Below are 16314 nucleotides of genomic sequence, written 5' to 3' on the forward strand. Positions count from 1 at the left end.
GTATGTATGTATGTATGTATGTATGTATGTATGTATGTATGTATGTATGTATGTATGTATGTAGTAAATCCTCTTTAGTATGTAGGTTCACCATTTACCAATAATGGTAACACCTGTAGGTCCTTAGTTTCTTTTTTATGATCTATGGCATTAGAAGTTTCTTACAGTGCATAAAAGACATTTTTTGAGTTCTCTCTACTTCTAGTCATGGTTGTTCTGTTTCCAAAGAGGTGCAGGACTTATTATATATATTGCAGTAAAAATTGAACCAACAGTGAGGAAAAATTTGGCAGGGGCTAAAAAAAAAAAAAACATACCCAGAAACTGCTTGGTGTTTAGAGGGTTAAAACATGCAGCTGGAGACAGTTTTCAACCGACTCATGGAACTAAAGTTAGTTTAATTAGCCATCTGGCTACAGCTGATAAAATCAGCCATCAACAATTTGTTTGAGCGAAACTGAAGGTCACTATTCTACCTCTGTCTGAAATTAAACCCGGATTCCTTCATAATTAATAGGAGCGTCAATGTGCAAGAACACAAAGCAACAGTAAGCAAATGGTTGATCAAAGAGGGACTGCTATTGCCCATAAAAACACTGCCTTTTTCAGGGAGGATACAATACCTTTTAAAAATCTCTGTACTGATACCATGCCACAGCGCATAGTAAACTTCCAGTTATTATGTTAACATAACTAGTTTGCCTTTTAAGCAAAACATTACTTTTAAATGGCAACTTACAGTCCATCTGGCGGGTATGTTTTGAGATACTACAGACTACTAAGCATGATCTAATTTACATTAAACAGTAACATCAGAATATTAATATAACAATATTTATAGCAGGAAATCCAGGTTTTACATGGCAAAATAGCGATAAATTCTCAACAAAGCAAAACACAGGAGTGAGAGACAAACAACTGACCCATCATATTCATCCAGTTTGCATTCCTTCATCACTGAGAGAGCATGACCCTTCCTCTCTGTTACTGCAGAGACAGAAAGAGAGACAGGTAGCGAGAGAGAGAGGGGAAAAAAGAGGTAAGCAGATGGAGAGACATTGAGATGGACAGAGATAAAGTGTTCATGCATGTGTGTGGTCAGATGTACACAAGTGTGTGTCTGATGCCTGCCAAAAAAAAAGTGGGACAACGGATATCACACCATCTGCTGAGAGGAGGAGAGGAGAAGAAAGCAAGAGAAAGGAAGACGGGGAGAAAGCAAGACAAGAGAGGAGAGACGAGGAAACACAGAAAAAGAGGAAAGGAAAGGAAAGGAAAGGAAAGGAAAGGAGGAGAGGAGAAGAAACGTAGGAGAGAGTAAACAAGGGAGGAGAAAGGAGGAGGAGAGAAGAGGAGTTTGTCTCCCTCTGTCACAACAGATGGGCTAAGCTCCGCCTCCTGTATCAGGTTACCTAGCGACCAGAAACTGCCATTAACTCTGACCTTTGGACCTCCTCCACATCCACATAAAACACACACACACAGATTTCATATCGTCTTCTCTGATGTCAATAAAGATCCAACAGCCGAAACATCTGCAACACTTCTACTAGCCCGACACAGCGTCTTTACTATGATACATGTAACATAAACTGATGTAATTATCTGTATTCTCGTATATGTGTTCAGTAGATGAGTCAGCAGTTGGCTGGACTGACCGGTGATGTCAGTGCGGACGTCGGCCATCTTGAAGAGAGGAGCCACGTGTTCTCTGTAGATGTGAACGGCCTCCTTCTTGTGGCTGCTGGGGTTGATGAACACCTTCACGTACCTGGGACGACTGCTGAACCCTGCACACACACAATCACACACAAAAACAAGATGAGCATCTCCATCACTGTCAACAGATGAAGCTTTGATCTACAGTGTCTACATGCTAATGACTGAAACATCTCAACAACTGCCAGAAATATTACTATGTAATTCTGTACAGATATTCATGCTCCTCAGAGGATGAATCCTACTGACTTTTGTGATGCTCTGACCTTTCCTCTCATCAGCCTCAGCTGCACATGGTGTTAGGCACTAATTAGCAAATCCATTAGCATCCTCACACACTAAACTAAGACAATTAACATGTCGGAGCTGGTGAGATTTCTCAGCATAAAAGGGCAACGACACTGAAAATGCTTCAACATCAACCAATGCATATTTTTATTTTTATTTTTTTTTCTTCAATTTATTCTGAGAAATGTTTTTCTTCAGTATCACTGCATATATGCTCCAGTCAATGGTCAGCTTCTACAATTTACACAATGGCAACAGCAGCAAAGTCCGACTTAGAGGCCCTTTATATCTGTTCGCTTCTCTCGAACAAAGTTTTTCCAGAGCCCTACAGGACAAAATACAAGCTTGGAAGTATTTCTAGTTACTGGTTGACAAAGTGTGTGTATGAGTGTGTTTCATAGTATCGACTCCAAACTCCACACACACTCAGAACCCCTGTACAGCTCGTCATTAGGCAGATTTAGAGACCGCATTATGAATCCCCATAGACCAGCTCAGATCAATACACACACACTGGCTCCATTATCCAGCTCATTACTATAATCTGCTCCCAAAAGGCCGTGACCTCGCCCTGTTAATGACCCCACAGTGCACCTCCTGCCATCACTCCACCCCACGGCTCAGGCCAGGTTCTCTGGGGCTCCTGCGAGGAGCCACCCGACACCTCCACCATTATTTTCCTCTGCTGGACCCCCACCATCACTCCACCCCAATGTCGCCCCAAAACTCAGGCCAACCGCCGTTCTATCCAACATGACTAAACTGCAGCGTGTAATAGGAGCAAATCAAATCAGGTATATTTATATGGAGCATTTTAAAGCAACCTGCGCTTACTGAAGTGTATGTACGCAAAATAAGACAGGCAACAAAAAAAACATGCAAAAAGCAAGACAGAGAACAGTTAAACAGTTGCTGGATCACTTAATATAAAAATGCTTTTTAAAAAAAAACGGGACAAACAAGAGATGAACTTCTAAGATCAAATAAAAACAAACTAAAATATTAAGACTGCTAGTACAGGGGAAAAAAACAAAGCCATTGAAAACAAGTATGTCAAGAGATTTTTCCTAAAAATGTCAATGGAGAAGGAACATTTGAATAAAAGAGAAAGGCCACTCCAGAGTTCTGTAGCTGCCACTGCAAGCTTCAGAAAAAAACAAAGAATAACAAAATCTGTTCTGTATTTAACAGGTAGCCAGTGCATTGGTGCCAGTACAGGAGTGATGCTTTCAATGTTTGTAGTACCATTAGGACTCTTGCAGCAGCTACAGACGACACAGAGAGGACTGAACTTACAGAGAGTTGTCGTAATCCATCCTTCAAGAAATGAATGCTGTGTTGACAGCTCTTGTGTCATTTAAAGACAGCATAAATTTCACTTTGACAATGATCCTCAGTTGAAAATAACACCCTTTTACCACTGAGTTAATCTTTTTGTCAAATGTCAGTGCAGAGTCAAAGATAATACAAAGATTCCTGGTATGGGTAGGTCTGCTGTCAGTGGCCCTAAGTGGCTGGTTATGCTTGTGGTGATGGGAGGATGAAAAAAAATTACTTCTGTCTTATGATCAATTAAATGAAGACTGTTTTTGGCCATCCTGCACTGTACTTTATTCAAATCTGAATAAAACTTAATGTTTTCCCCTGATTTACAGATGCCACATCCTTCAGAATGGTAAGAGCTATAGGGTGGTACTGGGAGCCATGTCAGTAATGCGGCTTAGGATGAACAAACCAAGATAGTGCTTGGACGCATGCAGGTAAGAACTAAGACCAAAGTAACACAAAGATCGTATGCTTTTTTTTATTAGTCCCTTTAACCCCCAAAAGTTCTAGCTGCTACAGAGCCAGACGAACTAAAGCAGGAACTAAGTCTCCTTTGCAAACCCTTGTTTATGTTTCCACATCATCTAAAGAACCATGTAGGTCAGGAAAATTAGATCCACAACTAACTATAAAACTACAGCAGCATTTCTGTTGTTTCCTTGGGAAAATTGCGGCAGTTCTATATGCATATGCAACTATGCTTTGAACAAAAAAGAGACTCCAAAATGTATTTGTTTCAACTTTTGGGCAGCAGTGAAACACTTAAAAAACGAAAACTGTATTTCTGTTGTTACTGCGACCACTGTCACTGCATTTTTCTGTCAATTACTTGACAACATAACTTTGTTTTCTAAAATTATTGAAATTACAAGACATGTTGTCACCTCATTTATTTGTGATATTAGAATCATCCAGTATGTCCTTATTCCACAGTCTTCTTTTACACCTTGAATTATGTTACAGGAGCTAAACTTAGTTTGGATTTGTTCAATAAAATTGTGAGTAAAGCTTGTAAGAGGTTCTTGGTCTTGCAGGAACAGAAATAAGGTGCTTTAGGCAAAGATACAGCATGCAGTTGGGCACACAAACAACTGGTTATAGTAGTTTTGAGGCTGATTTGCCTCCCTTTGGTCTCACAGAATTTGACCCCTTGTCAGAGTCACAAATTTTTAGATACACTTTGAGGTTTTTATTATTTCTGATGTCCATTAGAAATAAACCCCAGAACTCCAATTAGAAAAAGGTGCTCATTAATTCTACAGAACTTTCCTGCTAATCAATATGTTTTCAAGTCTCCTTGGACAATCCAATGATAGTTGTTTATGCAGTTTAAAAATGTATAATTCTGCATATCTTGAATTGTGTCAGTTTTCCAAAATCTCAACAAATACAGGCTGAACGTTGCACTGTTATTACCTGGGGCCTCATTTATCATCAGTGTGTACGCACAGATATGCGTGTAGAGAGTATGTATGAACATTCCTACGCAAAGTATGGAATTTATCAACTTGTACTTATACGTAGGAATGTGCGTAAATATACGCACAACTCTGACCATGCGTGTGCACATAATCTAGCGGTAGAAAAGTGAAACTACAAATAGAAAGCATTCGGGGATTTTGACCACCAGCACATTCCAGCGTGAGGCTGGAGATATGCAGCATTTCCAGACACCTCTGAGCCGGCAGTGTTGGATGCCATAACTCCCCTGGCCCCAGCCTACATCTAGTTCCCTTACAGCCATCACCAACGAGCCCAAATCAAACGGGGACTTCACGTCATTGCTGGATTCCCAAACATATGTGGAGCCATAGACAGCACCCACATCAAAATCAAAGCACTAACATTGAATGAATTGAATTGCGTTAATAGAAAAGGGTTTCATTCAATCAACGTTCAAATAATCTGCGATTTGTGCAGAACAGTTCTGTGGCTGTGCGTCTCCAAGCTGGAGCTATTGAAGACGGCTGGCTTTTTGATGAGTGTCACAGTGTAGAAATGTTTTTGCTGGACTTTGTTTGGTTATTAAAGCATCTCATCTGTATGTGATCAGGATTATCCACTGGGTGAACGTTTGGTATTAATTCGTCCTCCTCCAGTTGCAGTCATTTCTCTTTTATGGACTGTGATGCGTTTTTTGGCACTGAGCTTAACGTCAACCCACTTTTTAAAAAGTTTTGCTGGCGATCTCTCCTCTGATCCAACAGTAATAACTACAGTGGTTATCTTGTCTGCAGTATTTTTTCTTTCGCTGCTTATCCCAACATTTCACGCACCAAACAATATTTTCTGGTTTGCTTCAACCTCGCTGACAAGTACCTCGGTTTCAGTTTCACAAAAGTTCCTCTTTTTCGCCCTTTTTGCCATGATGATGATGACAGGTGAGGAAAAAATAAATCTGCGGCTGTTTTATAAACACGCGTGTTGTTGCCGTACCTAGTTTATTGGAGGCGTTTCTGAAGGCAACATTCACGAGCACGGAGGTCAAGAACAAGTGGGATTTATCAGTACTGAGGACTTATTGATGTGCGTACGACCCCTGTATGCACGTTTGATAAATACGGATTTTTTTGTACTTACGCACACTCAAAATTTCACTTACAACAGAATTTAGAACCTTTTCTAAGCACTGATGATAAATGAGACCCCAGGTTTACATCAAGTACCTGTTAACAGACACTGATTATTACCCATGATGTTTAAAATGTGTTAGTCACCGTTATGTCTGTAAAGAAAAACCTGTCTGACCAGACTGATGCTCTCTCTCGGGGTCTCACAGGAGATTATGTCATTCAGTTTGTTGATATTTTTCTTAGAAGACAGGCTAACACACAGATAGATGTAAAGAGATCAAGTATCCATCAGATCATCTCCTTGCTCAGCCAGCAGCCGGTTGCTATGACACCGCTGATGCGTTACCATGGTAAACAATCCCGCTGTTGTCAAGGCGGAGTGTTGAGTTTCTGACAGAGGACTGAATGTTGTTGACAAAAACAGATTGTATTTTAGTTGAGACTCCATCTGAGGTCAGTGGACAGCAGTAAGAAGTTAAAGCTTTTAAACATCAACAGATTCTCACTGTCTCCAGATGTTTTTTTAAAAATTAGATTTTAGCATATAGTCATTTCATCTGTTTGTTGAACAACAGAAAATTAATAGGCAACAATTCTCATAATCAAATAAAATTTCTGGCTCCAGCTTCTCTAATGTGAAAACTTGCTGCTTTTCTGTTTTAGAGCACCGTAAACTGAATATTTTTGGGCTCTGCACTGCTACTCAGACAATACAAGCTATCTGAGGATGTCACCTGACATTTTATAGGCTAAACAATAAATCAGTAATGAAAATAATCATTACTTTCAGCCAGGGGTGTACTAGGAAAGAAATTCAACCCAGGACGTATCCGTGGGGACTACAAGAGTGTGTTTCAGGAAGGGTTGGTGAGGGTTGATTACTTGTGTACGGCAGCACACTCCCATGAACACACAGACAAGGCCGATAAAAACTGAACAGATTTTTCAACTGTTCACCAGTCGACTGACGTGACAGCCCATTGGGATTTGTACCACCAGGTTCTTCCAGCTGTCTCTCTTTTTTTGACTCTTTGCCATAGTGCCGTTTTGGTCATTGTTACATTTTACTTCCACTGTACAAACTCTGGGGATGCAAGGTGGAGCGGTGGTTAGCAGCAAGAAGGTCGCCGGTTTGCATACTGGTGAGGACACCCGAGATCTTTCTGCGTGGAGTTTGCATGTTCTCCCCGTACAGCCTGGTTCTCTGGCTTCCTCCCACACAGTCCAAAAACATGCTGAGGGTAGTTGGTGATTCTAAATTGTCCATAGGTGTGAATGTGAGTGTGCTTGGTTGTCTGTCTCTAAGTGTAGCCCTGTGATAGACTGGCGACCTGTCCAGGGTGTCCCCTGCCTTCACCCTAAGTCAGCTGGGATAGACTCCAAGAGCTGGAAATTAAGTAGTTGCTACTGGACTTTGAAGGAGCTTTGATTTGTACATGCTTTCCATCAACTGAGTCCAAAGATAGTTCGAGATTCTCTACAAATCCTGTGGTATGTCTGACCACTGTACTCGACCCACCTCAGGAATTATTCTTGACCAGGTGGTACAGTAAAATCGACTGCCTGCAGACCAACGCACACCTATTGTAGTATGAAGAGAACCATGTGTGCATCTGCTGTCTGCTTTCAAAGTCTGCATCAGTAATGCAGAAACCATGAATCGGCCTTAAGGGATCAATGAAGTTACTATGTATCCTGAGGGGAACATGAAAGTCTGTGCTGAATTTTATGGCAATCCATCACATATTTGGCAAAGAAAAGTCAGGAGATAAAGCCTCTGTAATTAATTTCATGCCAGTTGTTGAGATAATTCAAATCTGGACCAAAGCGGTAGACCATCCAATATTGGCATCCCGAAGGGACGCCTGTGGCTCAGTGGGAGCAACAGTAAGACATCAACTGATCACATGTTTGGCGGTTCAATCCCCAGCTCCTCCTGCCCACATGCTTAAGTGTCCTTGAGCAGCTTGTTACAATCAGTGTGCATGTGAATGAGAAATGCTAGAAAGGACAAAAAAGCAGTGTTTACAGCTCTTTAAACTCCCCTTCTGATGTGGAATACAGTAACTCTCTGGCATACAGATAAACCAACACTGACATCAAAAACACCAGCAGTGTTTCTTTTCTCTCTCACAAGTGATGTTTGAGTTGCATTAAAAATAGCAGCGTCCAAGGGTTTGATCTGTATATTAATCGGTGGTGGTGGGGGGGGGGGGGCTGAATGTGTGCTGCTGCACAATAAAGTTTGTACCTGACAAACTAATAAAGCCTCCAACCTGAATATGAAAGAGAGAGAGTGAAGTAGACACGCTCCTCTCATCCAGTCACTATGGAGACACACACCAACTTTACGGGCACATCAGTTAATATGTAACACAGAGCTGCACACACACACATATAAAAGGCCATAAAGCAGTTTATGGAGGAGTCCTCCTCAGAGTGAACACTCTTCTGTTAAGAGAGATAAACTGGAAGGCAACAAAAATGGCACAGTCCAGTCTTTATCGTATTTGGGTCTTATGGATACAGTTTGTTTGTTGCAGGATGAAAGTCATTAATCTGAAAATGAAACATCATTTGAAATATTTCCCAAAGTCATTCTTTAAGATAAATACCTTACATTCCATTCCAGTTTCTATATTTTTTGCGGTTTTGTCTGTTTTTCATCCTTGTCATCAGACGTTGGACTGTTCTGTCATCTGTTTTGAACTAAATTGAACTCGTCATTTAGGATTTTTGGACATTGTAATGATTTGTTTTTTAAAACTATCTCCAGGGATTTCATTAATGTAGCTATTAATTAACAAAAGAATCTGAGGATTAATGACAATCATCACTAGTTTCATAATAAAACAATGAGAAACAGTCTTACTGCTATTACAAGTTGTAGAGGTAATATCAGCGTACTGTTGCTTATTTTTCATTGTGTGTCTTGGTTCCATTCTGGATCTGGACTTTTTTGTCAAAAAACCCACATTTGTTCAGCTCTCACACTAAGAAATTATCAAACTTTTTATCTCTCTTCACTCTTTTTAATTAGCAACAAGCAAAGGAAAATACTGTGTATGGGTCGATGTTATACTTAATATCAACACAGCAAAATTTTAAACTGATCATCTTCATGGCTTTGGATTTTCAGTATTGGCAGCAAGTTGCTGGTTAAGCAACAAGTCAATAATTTTTAACTAAAGTGTCAGATGCATTTAAAAATTATTTCATATATGACCCTGCTCATGTCATTCACATTGTTTTTCTCTCATGATCTTTTTTCCCATTTTTATGTAATTATTTTTAGCTTATCTGCAATATCCAAATCACAGGAGGTTTAATATTTTGCTAAAGTTAAAATGAGTCACAAATACTATTATATTAAGCACTGTGATGCTACAGAGATAGTCCAACTTACAAATCTTTTCTTTTTTTTAGACTTACGGTAACATGCTTGTTTGGTACAGATAAAAAAAAAGTCATAGAGAGATGCAAAAATGACTAAAATCGTGACTTTTATGGCAATATCTGTCAAAAACATTCACAATCCAATATTTTCTAAATGCTACTGATCCCCATTGTGGCAGGCCATACAGGTCATTTTGACCTTGTGACACTTGACAGTACAATCCAACCGGCCTCATTGACTCCCCTTCGTCACTGTGAACAGCTCCGTAAGTGAACAGCAACCTGACATGGGATTGACAAGACAATTGATCTGGGAGGAGTAGTGACAGCACCTGGCGGCCCGGGCCAGCTCAGTTCGGTCGTCTCCATGAGCGCCACCGCCGCCACCGGCCTGTCAGTCTGTTGTACTGTTAAACAACTGCAGTCAATCCATCCCGCCGTCTGACTGCATGTATGGAAGCAGACTCTATACAGCGTCAATGCTCGCCTTTTGTCACTCTGACTGCCATTCACTTTCTACGCAGCATTCTGCAGCTGCTTCGCACAGCAAACGGCACAGAATAACTCTCTGGAAACAGGAAGTGTCTGCTCCTCGCTCACCATTGTGCAGCTGAATGTTCGGACCTGGAGGTTAAGAAGTAGCGGTGGTGTCGGCGGCAGCGGGACGCCACGATTCACACAACAATGCGCTTTTCATGCTGACCTCTGGCTGGAAAATAGGCTTAATGTCGGCGCAGCGGCAGAGCGACCGACTGTGTTTACCTTTCACACACACACAGACTCCTCCGCCGTGGCGTGTAAAGTCACAAAAGCCGTCACAGTTTGATGTGCAGTGTGACCACTCGAGCTGACACGCGACCTGCGAGCCATTCATGCATGCGAGGCCAAAGACAAACACTTGAAGAAGTTGTGACTTTGGTTGCACGGCCTCGTGGGTAATCTGTTTTGACTGACAGACAGGCGGAGGACAGACAGGTGACCAGCGATAACGTGTCAGACCAATGCCATGGTGACAGGTAGCATGAGCGACCTCTGACCTCCTCAATAGCTTGTAACGTCTCTGTTGGATGAACAGAGAAGAGCTGAAAATGTAAAGTGCGTTTGAGTTAAATCCATACATTCAGCACTCAAACATTTCTATTGTGTGTTAGGCACCACCCACTACAGTGCACCTGGGAAACTAGCATCTGGGAACATTTAGAACTTTATTTAAAAAGGCCAGTGGTTGTGAGGCTGAGGAAGCTGCCTGAATTCATCTGAAAACTAGTTAAATATGGCTTTAGCAAATCATGAGTTAACTTGCTTTCTGTACTGACATTCGTAGGCGTGTTGTTGGTAAAAGGGAACCTATTTACACCCATCTATTTCACTAATTATCAACAACTGCAATTAACATTTATTAGGGGCCATGTTTGGATCCACCTGCTGAATTTACGTCCAATATTCACTACCTTTCTACAGCTGTGACTCGATAATCCGACCCTTGACAATCCGAAAACTTTGCTATCCAACAGATTTTTAGGAAAAACAGCTATAAAGCTGTTTAGAGTTTAGGGCTACGACAGAGACAGGTGATAATTGTATATGAGTGGCCTTTGTGCATTACACACATTGCACGTAGAAATCAAAAACCCTGGATGACAACAGAGGTGCGCTCGCTGCTGACGGCCCGTGATGCAGCCTTCAGAGTGGGAGACAAGACTGCTCTTCGCTCAGCCAGATCTGAGCTCTCAAAACCCAGGAACACCTCTGTGACACAGGAAACACCAGACGGATGTGGCAGGGTGTCCAGGCACTAACAGACTACAAGACCAGGCAGGAGGCTTAACAATTTCTTTGCACGCTTTGAAGCATCTAACCCGACAATCATAGAGAAGGCTGGTCCTGCTCCTTCATCTGTCAGGCCAGCTTTCACCATCAGCGCAGCAGACACACGGAGGACCCTAGCCAGGATCAACCCACGAAAAGCGACAGGACCGGACAACATCCCGGGACGTGTGCTCACAGTCTGTGCTGACGAGCTGGCAGATGTGCTGACTGACATTTTCAACATCTCCCTCAAGTCAAGCCATTGTCCCCAGATGCTTCAAAACATTCACCATAGTTCCAGTGGCAAAGAAATCAGTTGTAGCCTGTCTGAATAACTATCGCCCCATCGCACTGACACCGATTGTGATGAAGTGTTTTGAACGACTCGTCAAATCACACATCACAGCCAGCCTTCCTGCATCGCTTGACGCCCTTCAGTTCACCTACCATCCCAACAGATTTGATAAAAAAAACGAAATAAAAATCTGGACTACTGCAGGATGAAAGGAATAATGTATTTGAATTCTTCTTGAGGCTGAGATGAAATTTTCAATATAATTTTCAATATAAGAAGTTTTTTATTGCGGTGCGAAAGAACTGGAACTCCAACACCAGAGTTGAACCATGAGTAAAGCACTTGTGGCTGAATGGAAGCAAATTCCTCCAGTCAGATTTAGAAATATAATGGAAAGTCTAAAACCAGAAGAGCAGAGGCTGTAAAAGAAGCAGATTTATTCGCATGGCTTTGAAATTATGTGTTGCACTATCACATGTCCACGTCTACTTTTGGTGTTCTGTGTAGAGCCTCTGAAGGGCACTTTTGTGAATTAAAAATGAACCGGATGCACATACGTGTTAGACAGTATTTGAGCTAATCTCTCGTGCAGACAACAGGGTTCAATTGCTGACAGAACATTACTTGAGCACTGCTGAATGTGTGTGTGTGTGTATGTGTGTGTGTAATCTGTCTGTCTTTGTTCCTGTGGATTAGCAGATTAGCTCTCCTATCTGATGTAACTGTGACTCACTTCATTAAACTGTTGAACAGGCTAATACAAAACAATGAAACTTTAATCTGAGCAGCCAGTGCTTCTCCCGACTAAGAACTAGCTGACGATGAGATGTATCGTCACACAAACGGAAGTCACCTGCAGAGACACGGAGCGTTTTATATCCCTGTATGACGCTTATGGAAGGCTGAGCCGCTGACTGATCGTGTCTCAAAGGACAATGTTTGAAAAAAGATCAACAGAGGTTTTCATCCTGTTGCTATTTCTATGATTCCAAATCATAAAAGGCACTGTAGTGTAAAATACATTTCTAGGAGCACAGGTATGAAGAGATGACCACCAGTAAGAGCTACACACAGGAGAAAAACAGTACTGACTGTGGGGAAAAACATCTTAACAGATCCAGACCATCAGCAAACATGAACATCATGACAGCTCTCTGAAAATGATGCCAAACTATACAATATGATAAATAGCACAAACCACTAAAAACAACTAAGGCTAATGACAGCGTCACTAGTTTTGCAGATATCTGGTTCCAGCAAATAAATGTTTTGACATTATACAAAATTCCACCAAAGCTATTATAATTTATCACTTGAGGCAAATTTTTAGCAACATCTGGGAGACATTTTACTCAGATTCATTAAAGACAACCTCATGACAACACCAGAGGAGAAGTCAATAGGATTCCTTCTCTGGGGACAATGAATGAATGAATGCCTGGACAAAACTCAATGACAAACCTTTGAATAGCTGTGGAGACATTTCAGTTTGGATAAAAGTGACATTCTGACCGACCAGCATTGCAGAGCCATGCTGCTAACGTTGTGTTCTGTGTTACCTTCATGTTAAGACAAGGCGAGATGAGCCTTCATTAATTCCACAGCTGGGAAATTTGCGGTGTTACAGCAGCAAAGGGGTTGATGCACAAATGTAGAGACATCAGTCACAAAATAAATAAACAAAAGATACAGAAGTACTGTTGATATTCTACAGATTCTTCCATATGTAGAAATTCGTATATGAAAGATTTATCTGAATGTAGAAAACAATGATATTTCACAGGGCTATTCTGTGTTTACAAAAATAAAAACACATGAGAAGAAAACACAGATATTAAAAATACTGAAATTGCGCAGATTCTTTCGATATTGCACCGATTCTTGTATATGTTGAAAAAAAAAATGATATTGTAAAGTCTTTTAAATGTACAAAATATTTGAAATATGACAGTTGTTCTATGTGTAAAACTGATTCTGGATGGCTATCTGATGGAATACAGACATTTTAATCACTGATCATTTCTAATCACTCACTAATATTTGAATTGCGATATGAATGAAAATGAAGTGACTCTCCAAGTAATAGAAAGACATAGAACATTAAGTCCAAAAGTGGGCATAAGGGACAAGAATTGATTGTTTTAGACTGTGTTTGGTGTCATAGTCGACAACACCTCATGATGCTCTGACAAAAAAACAAAACAAAACAAGGACATATAACCCACGATGTCCTAGTTGTTCTTTCTTTTTTTTAGGCTTGTCAGAGCACAAGACATCCAGTATCATTTACGCAAAGTTGTTTCCGGTGTTTGTCCCCCAACAACTTTTTCCGAGTGGCACCATACAGGTCATGTCAAGTTATGACTTGTAAGTGACCATTTAGTCTGTAACGTCACAACTACAATTTGTAAGACTATAACCACCTAATCTGACACAGTAACGTCTTGTCAGGCAACAACAATGTGCATTTTGAATCAGGAATAAAGTCCAGGATCAGATTTCTTACTGTCCCAAAAGTTACTGTTGTGGATTACTGCCTGTTGCTGGTGTGACAGCAGACAATCTTTAAGAGGATTAGGCTCTAAATACTTACAATAGCCGTATTTGTTGAAACAGAATCTACATATTTTAATTCATGTGCAATTATCAGTTATATTAAATATGACATAAATCAAAATTGAATCTAAGTTGAATTACAGCATGTGAAAAATATTACATATTACAGCTGTCATCACCTGTCCAATCTGACGGATGCTAACAGTGCTGGTGCTGATAATAACAGTATTACTCAGTAGTGAGTGTTTAATCATCTTACAGTATGACGCTCACAGAAGCACTGAGTCACATTTCCAGTCTTTCAGCTCTTATGTAACACAAACCGTCTATCTCCCCATCAGTCTGGATCTTTCCATCTGAGTGAGAGACTCCATGTGGGGCCAAGGAGGCTCCAAACTGGGTCCGAAGTGGGAAACTCCCTGCGACTACATGCCATCTTTCTATGTAGATAGTTTTAATTTGACTACAAATCCAAAAGTAGTTTTTACATTAAATTCATTAGTCAAAAGCTTCCATCCAAAGCAATTTCACAACAATGGGGTTTATGCTTCAACATTTTGTCAGGGGGACACAGGAACCAACCCACCAACACTCCGTAGTTCAAAGTTGGCCTTCTCTGCCTACTGAGATATGGCCACTCCTCAAACCAACATCAAGTCCAGACAAAAGACCCGTTACTCTTGATGGTAACTAACAAAAGCTTTGATTTGTTTTCAACTTAAGTAAAGCTGGCTGTTTTCTGCACAGAAACAGTGATTAGTTCCAACATCTAGGGACACTAGGATGTTCAGAAGTCTTCTTTCCATTACATTTTGTAGTGAAATAATGCCACTCTGGGCTAAATAGGGGGTTTATCCAAGTTTCCAACAACAGATAATGGAAAATAATGACACTTGCTGAGCTGCATGATGATCTAACTGTATGCGTTACCTGTGAGCAGCTCCTTCAGGGTGTTGTACCAGGTGTTTGTGTGCTCTGCGGAGGCGTTGTGGAGGTGCAGCGTGTCCTCCTCCAGCCTCCTCCCTTTCCTCCTGCCATAGAAGACCGCCACGCCGAGCACCGGTCCGCCCGACTGCTGGCTCGCCGCTCGCCGACGCTTCACCTTCACCGCAAACACGTCCTGCAGCAGAACCACACCTGGCTGCAGCATGGACACATCACCTGTAAACAAGAGAGGCAGAGTTAACACATGACACCTGAACTAAACACTCAAGATGCAAGTATGTTTAAAGGTGTTTTTATTCCTCCTTTGATGGTGTTACACTGATGGTTTCCCCTGCTTTCAGCCTTTATGCTAAGCTAGGCTAAACACCTCCTAAGTGATGTTTGTACCGGAAGCACAGAGATGAAACTCATGAGCATCTTCTCATCTAATTCTAAGGAAGACCACAAAATGTCCAACAGCTCCTTTATATAATTCCTTTGCATCAAGCTAACTTTGAAGAAGTTCGCGTAGATGGAGACGACATGAGTATGTTCCAAAATATTGGACTGTTTCTTCAACAAGGTTAATATGGTCAGAAGACAAAGACTACAAGAAGTTCAATGGCAGTACAATATTTCCACTCTTAATCTTAACTAATAATAATAAACACTGTAATTAGTTTTGAATTTTTTAAATGACTTTATAAAATATGTTCACATTATTTTGCCCACCCTTCCCTAGAATATCAATGTAGCATACTACTGTTGGTTACGTAACATCGTTCATTGTGTTCACCAATCACTAATCCATTGATCAGGAGAGGGACAGCAGCAGCACCTGTCAATCAATCTGGGTTAGTTCTGAAACGTGATTGGTCTGCATCAGATTAATTATCCAATCCTCTGAGGATAATGTCAGCAGAGCTCAGACCATCCACTCACAGTTACGTAACATACACACGCACACTTTATCCATATTATTTTTGTTCTCACTAAGCTGATACTTCGTAGCTGAGTGTACCAGTTGTCCCGAAGCTAACACAAGGTCAATTATCACTCATTTGTTTACACATATTGCCTAAAACCAGAGTGATTAGATATTTGTGACACTTTCCTACACAGCCCAGAGCTTATTCAATAACCATAGATTCATTTGTCTCAAGGAAAAAATGCATTCATTCAAATATTACCTGTCTCCAGCCTCTTAAATGTCATAATTGGCCACTTTTTGTTGTTTGAATATTGTTGGATGTACATCTGTCAAGACATATTAAGGAAGCCACTTTGGCTTTTTCTAGCTGGAATCCTTCTCCATGTTCATACTGACCATTAAAGATCCCGAACAGAGCTGCAATGACTGATAGATTATTCTATTAGCGGCCAACTACTTTGATAAATGATTTATGAGTTTAAGTATGTTCATAAACT

The 16314-nt window shown here is 40.8% G+C and overlaps 1 protein-coding gene across 1 annotated transcript in view; it reads right to left on the reverse strand.

Annotated features, from left to right (window-relative positions):
- Positions 1 to 16314, reverse strand: part of cerkl (CERK like autophagy regulator) — a 47065-nt gene that overhangs the window by 17450 nt on the left and 13301 nt on the right. The window contains exons 3-5 of the mRNA XM_008282589.1: positions 14893 to 15123; positions 1659 to 1790; positions 924 to 987 (exon numbers count right to left, since the gene is read on the reverse strand). Of these exons, the coding sequence (XP_008280811.1) occupies positions 924 to 987; positions 1659 to 1790; positions 14893 to 15123 (427 nt within the window). The remainder of the gene's footprint in view (positions 1 to 923; positions 988 to 1658; positions 1791 to 14892; positions 15124 to 16314) is intronic.

This window comes from Stegastes partitus, unplaced genomic scaffold (genome assembly GCF_000690725.1).
Source record: "Stegastes partitus isolate 25-593 unplaced genomic scaffold, Stegastes_partitus-1.0.2 Scaffold7, whole genome shotgun sequence".
Taxonomy (NCBI): domain Eukaryota; kingdom Metazoa; phylum Chordata; class Actinopteri; family Pomacentridae; genus Stegastes; species Stegastes partitus.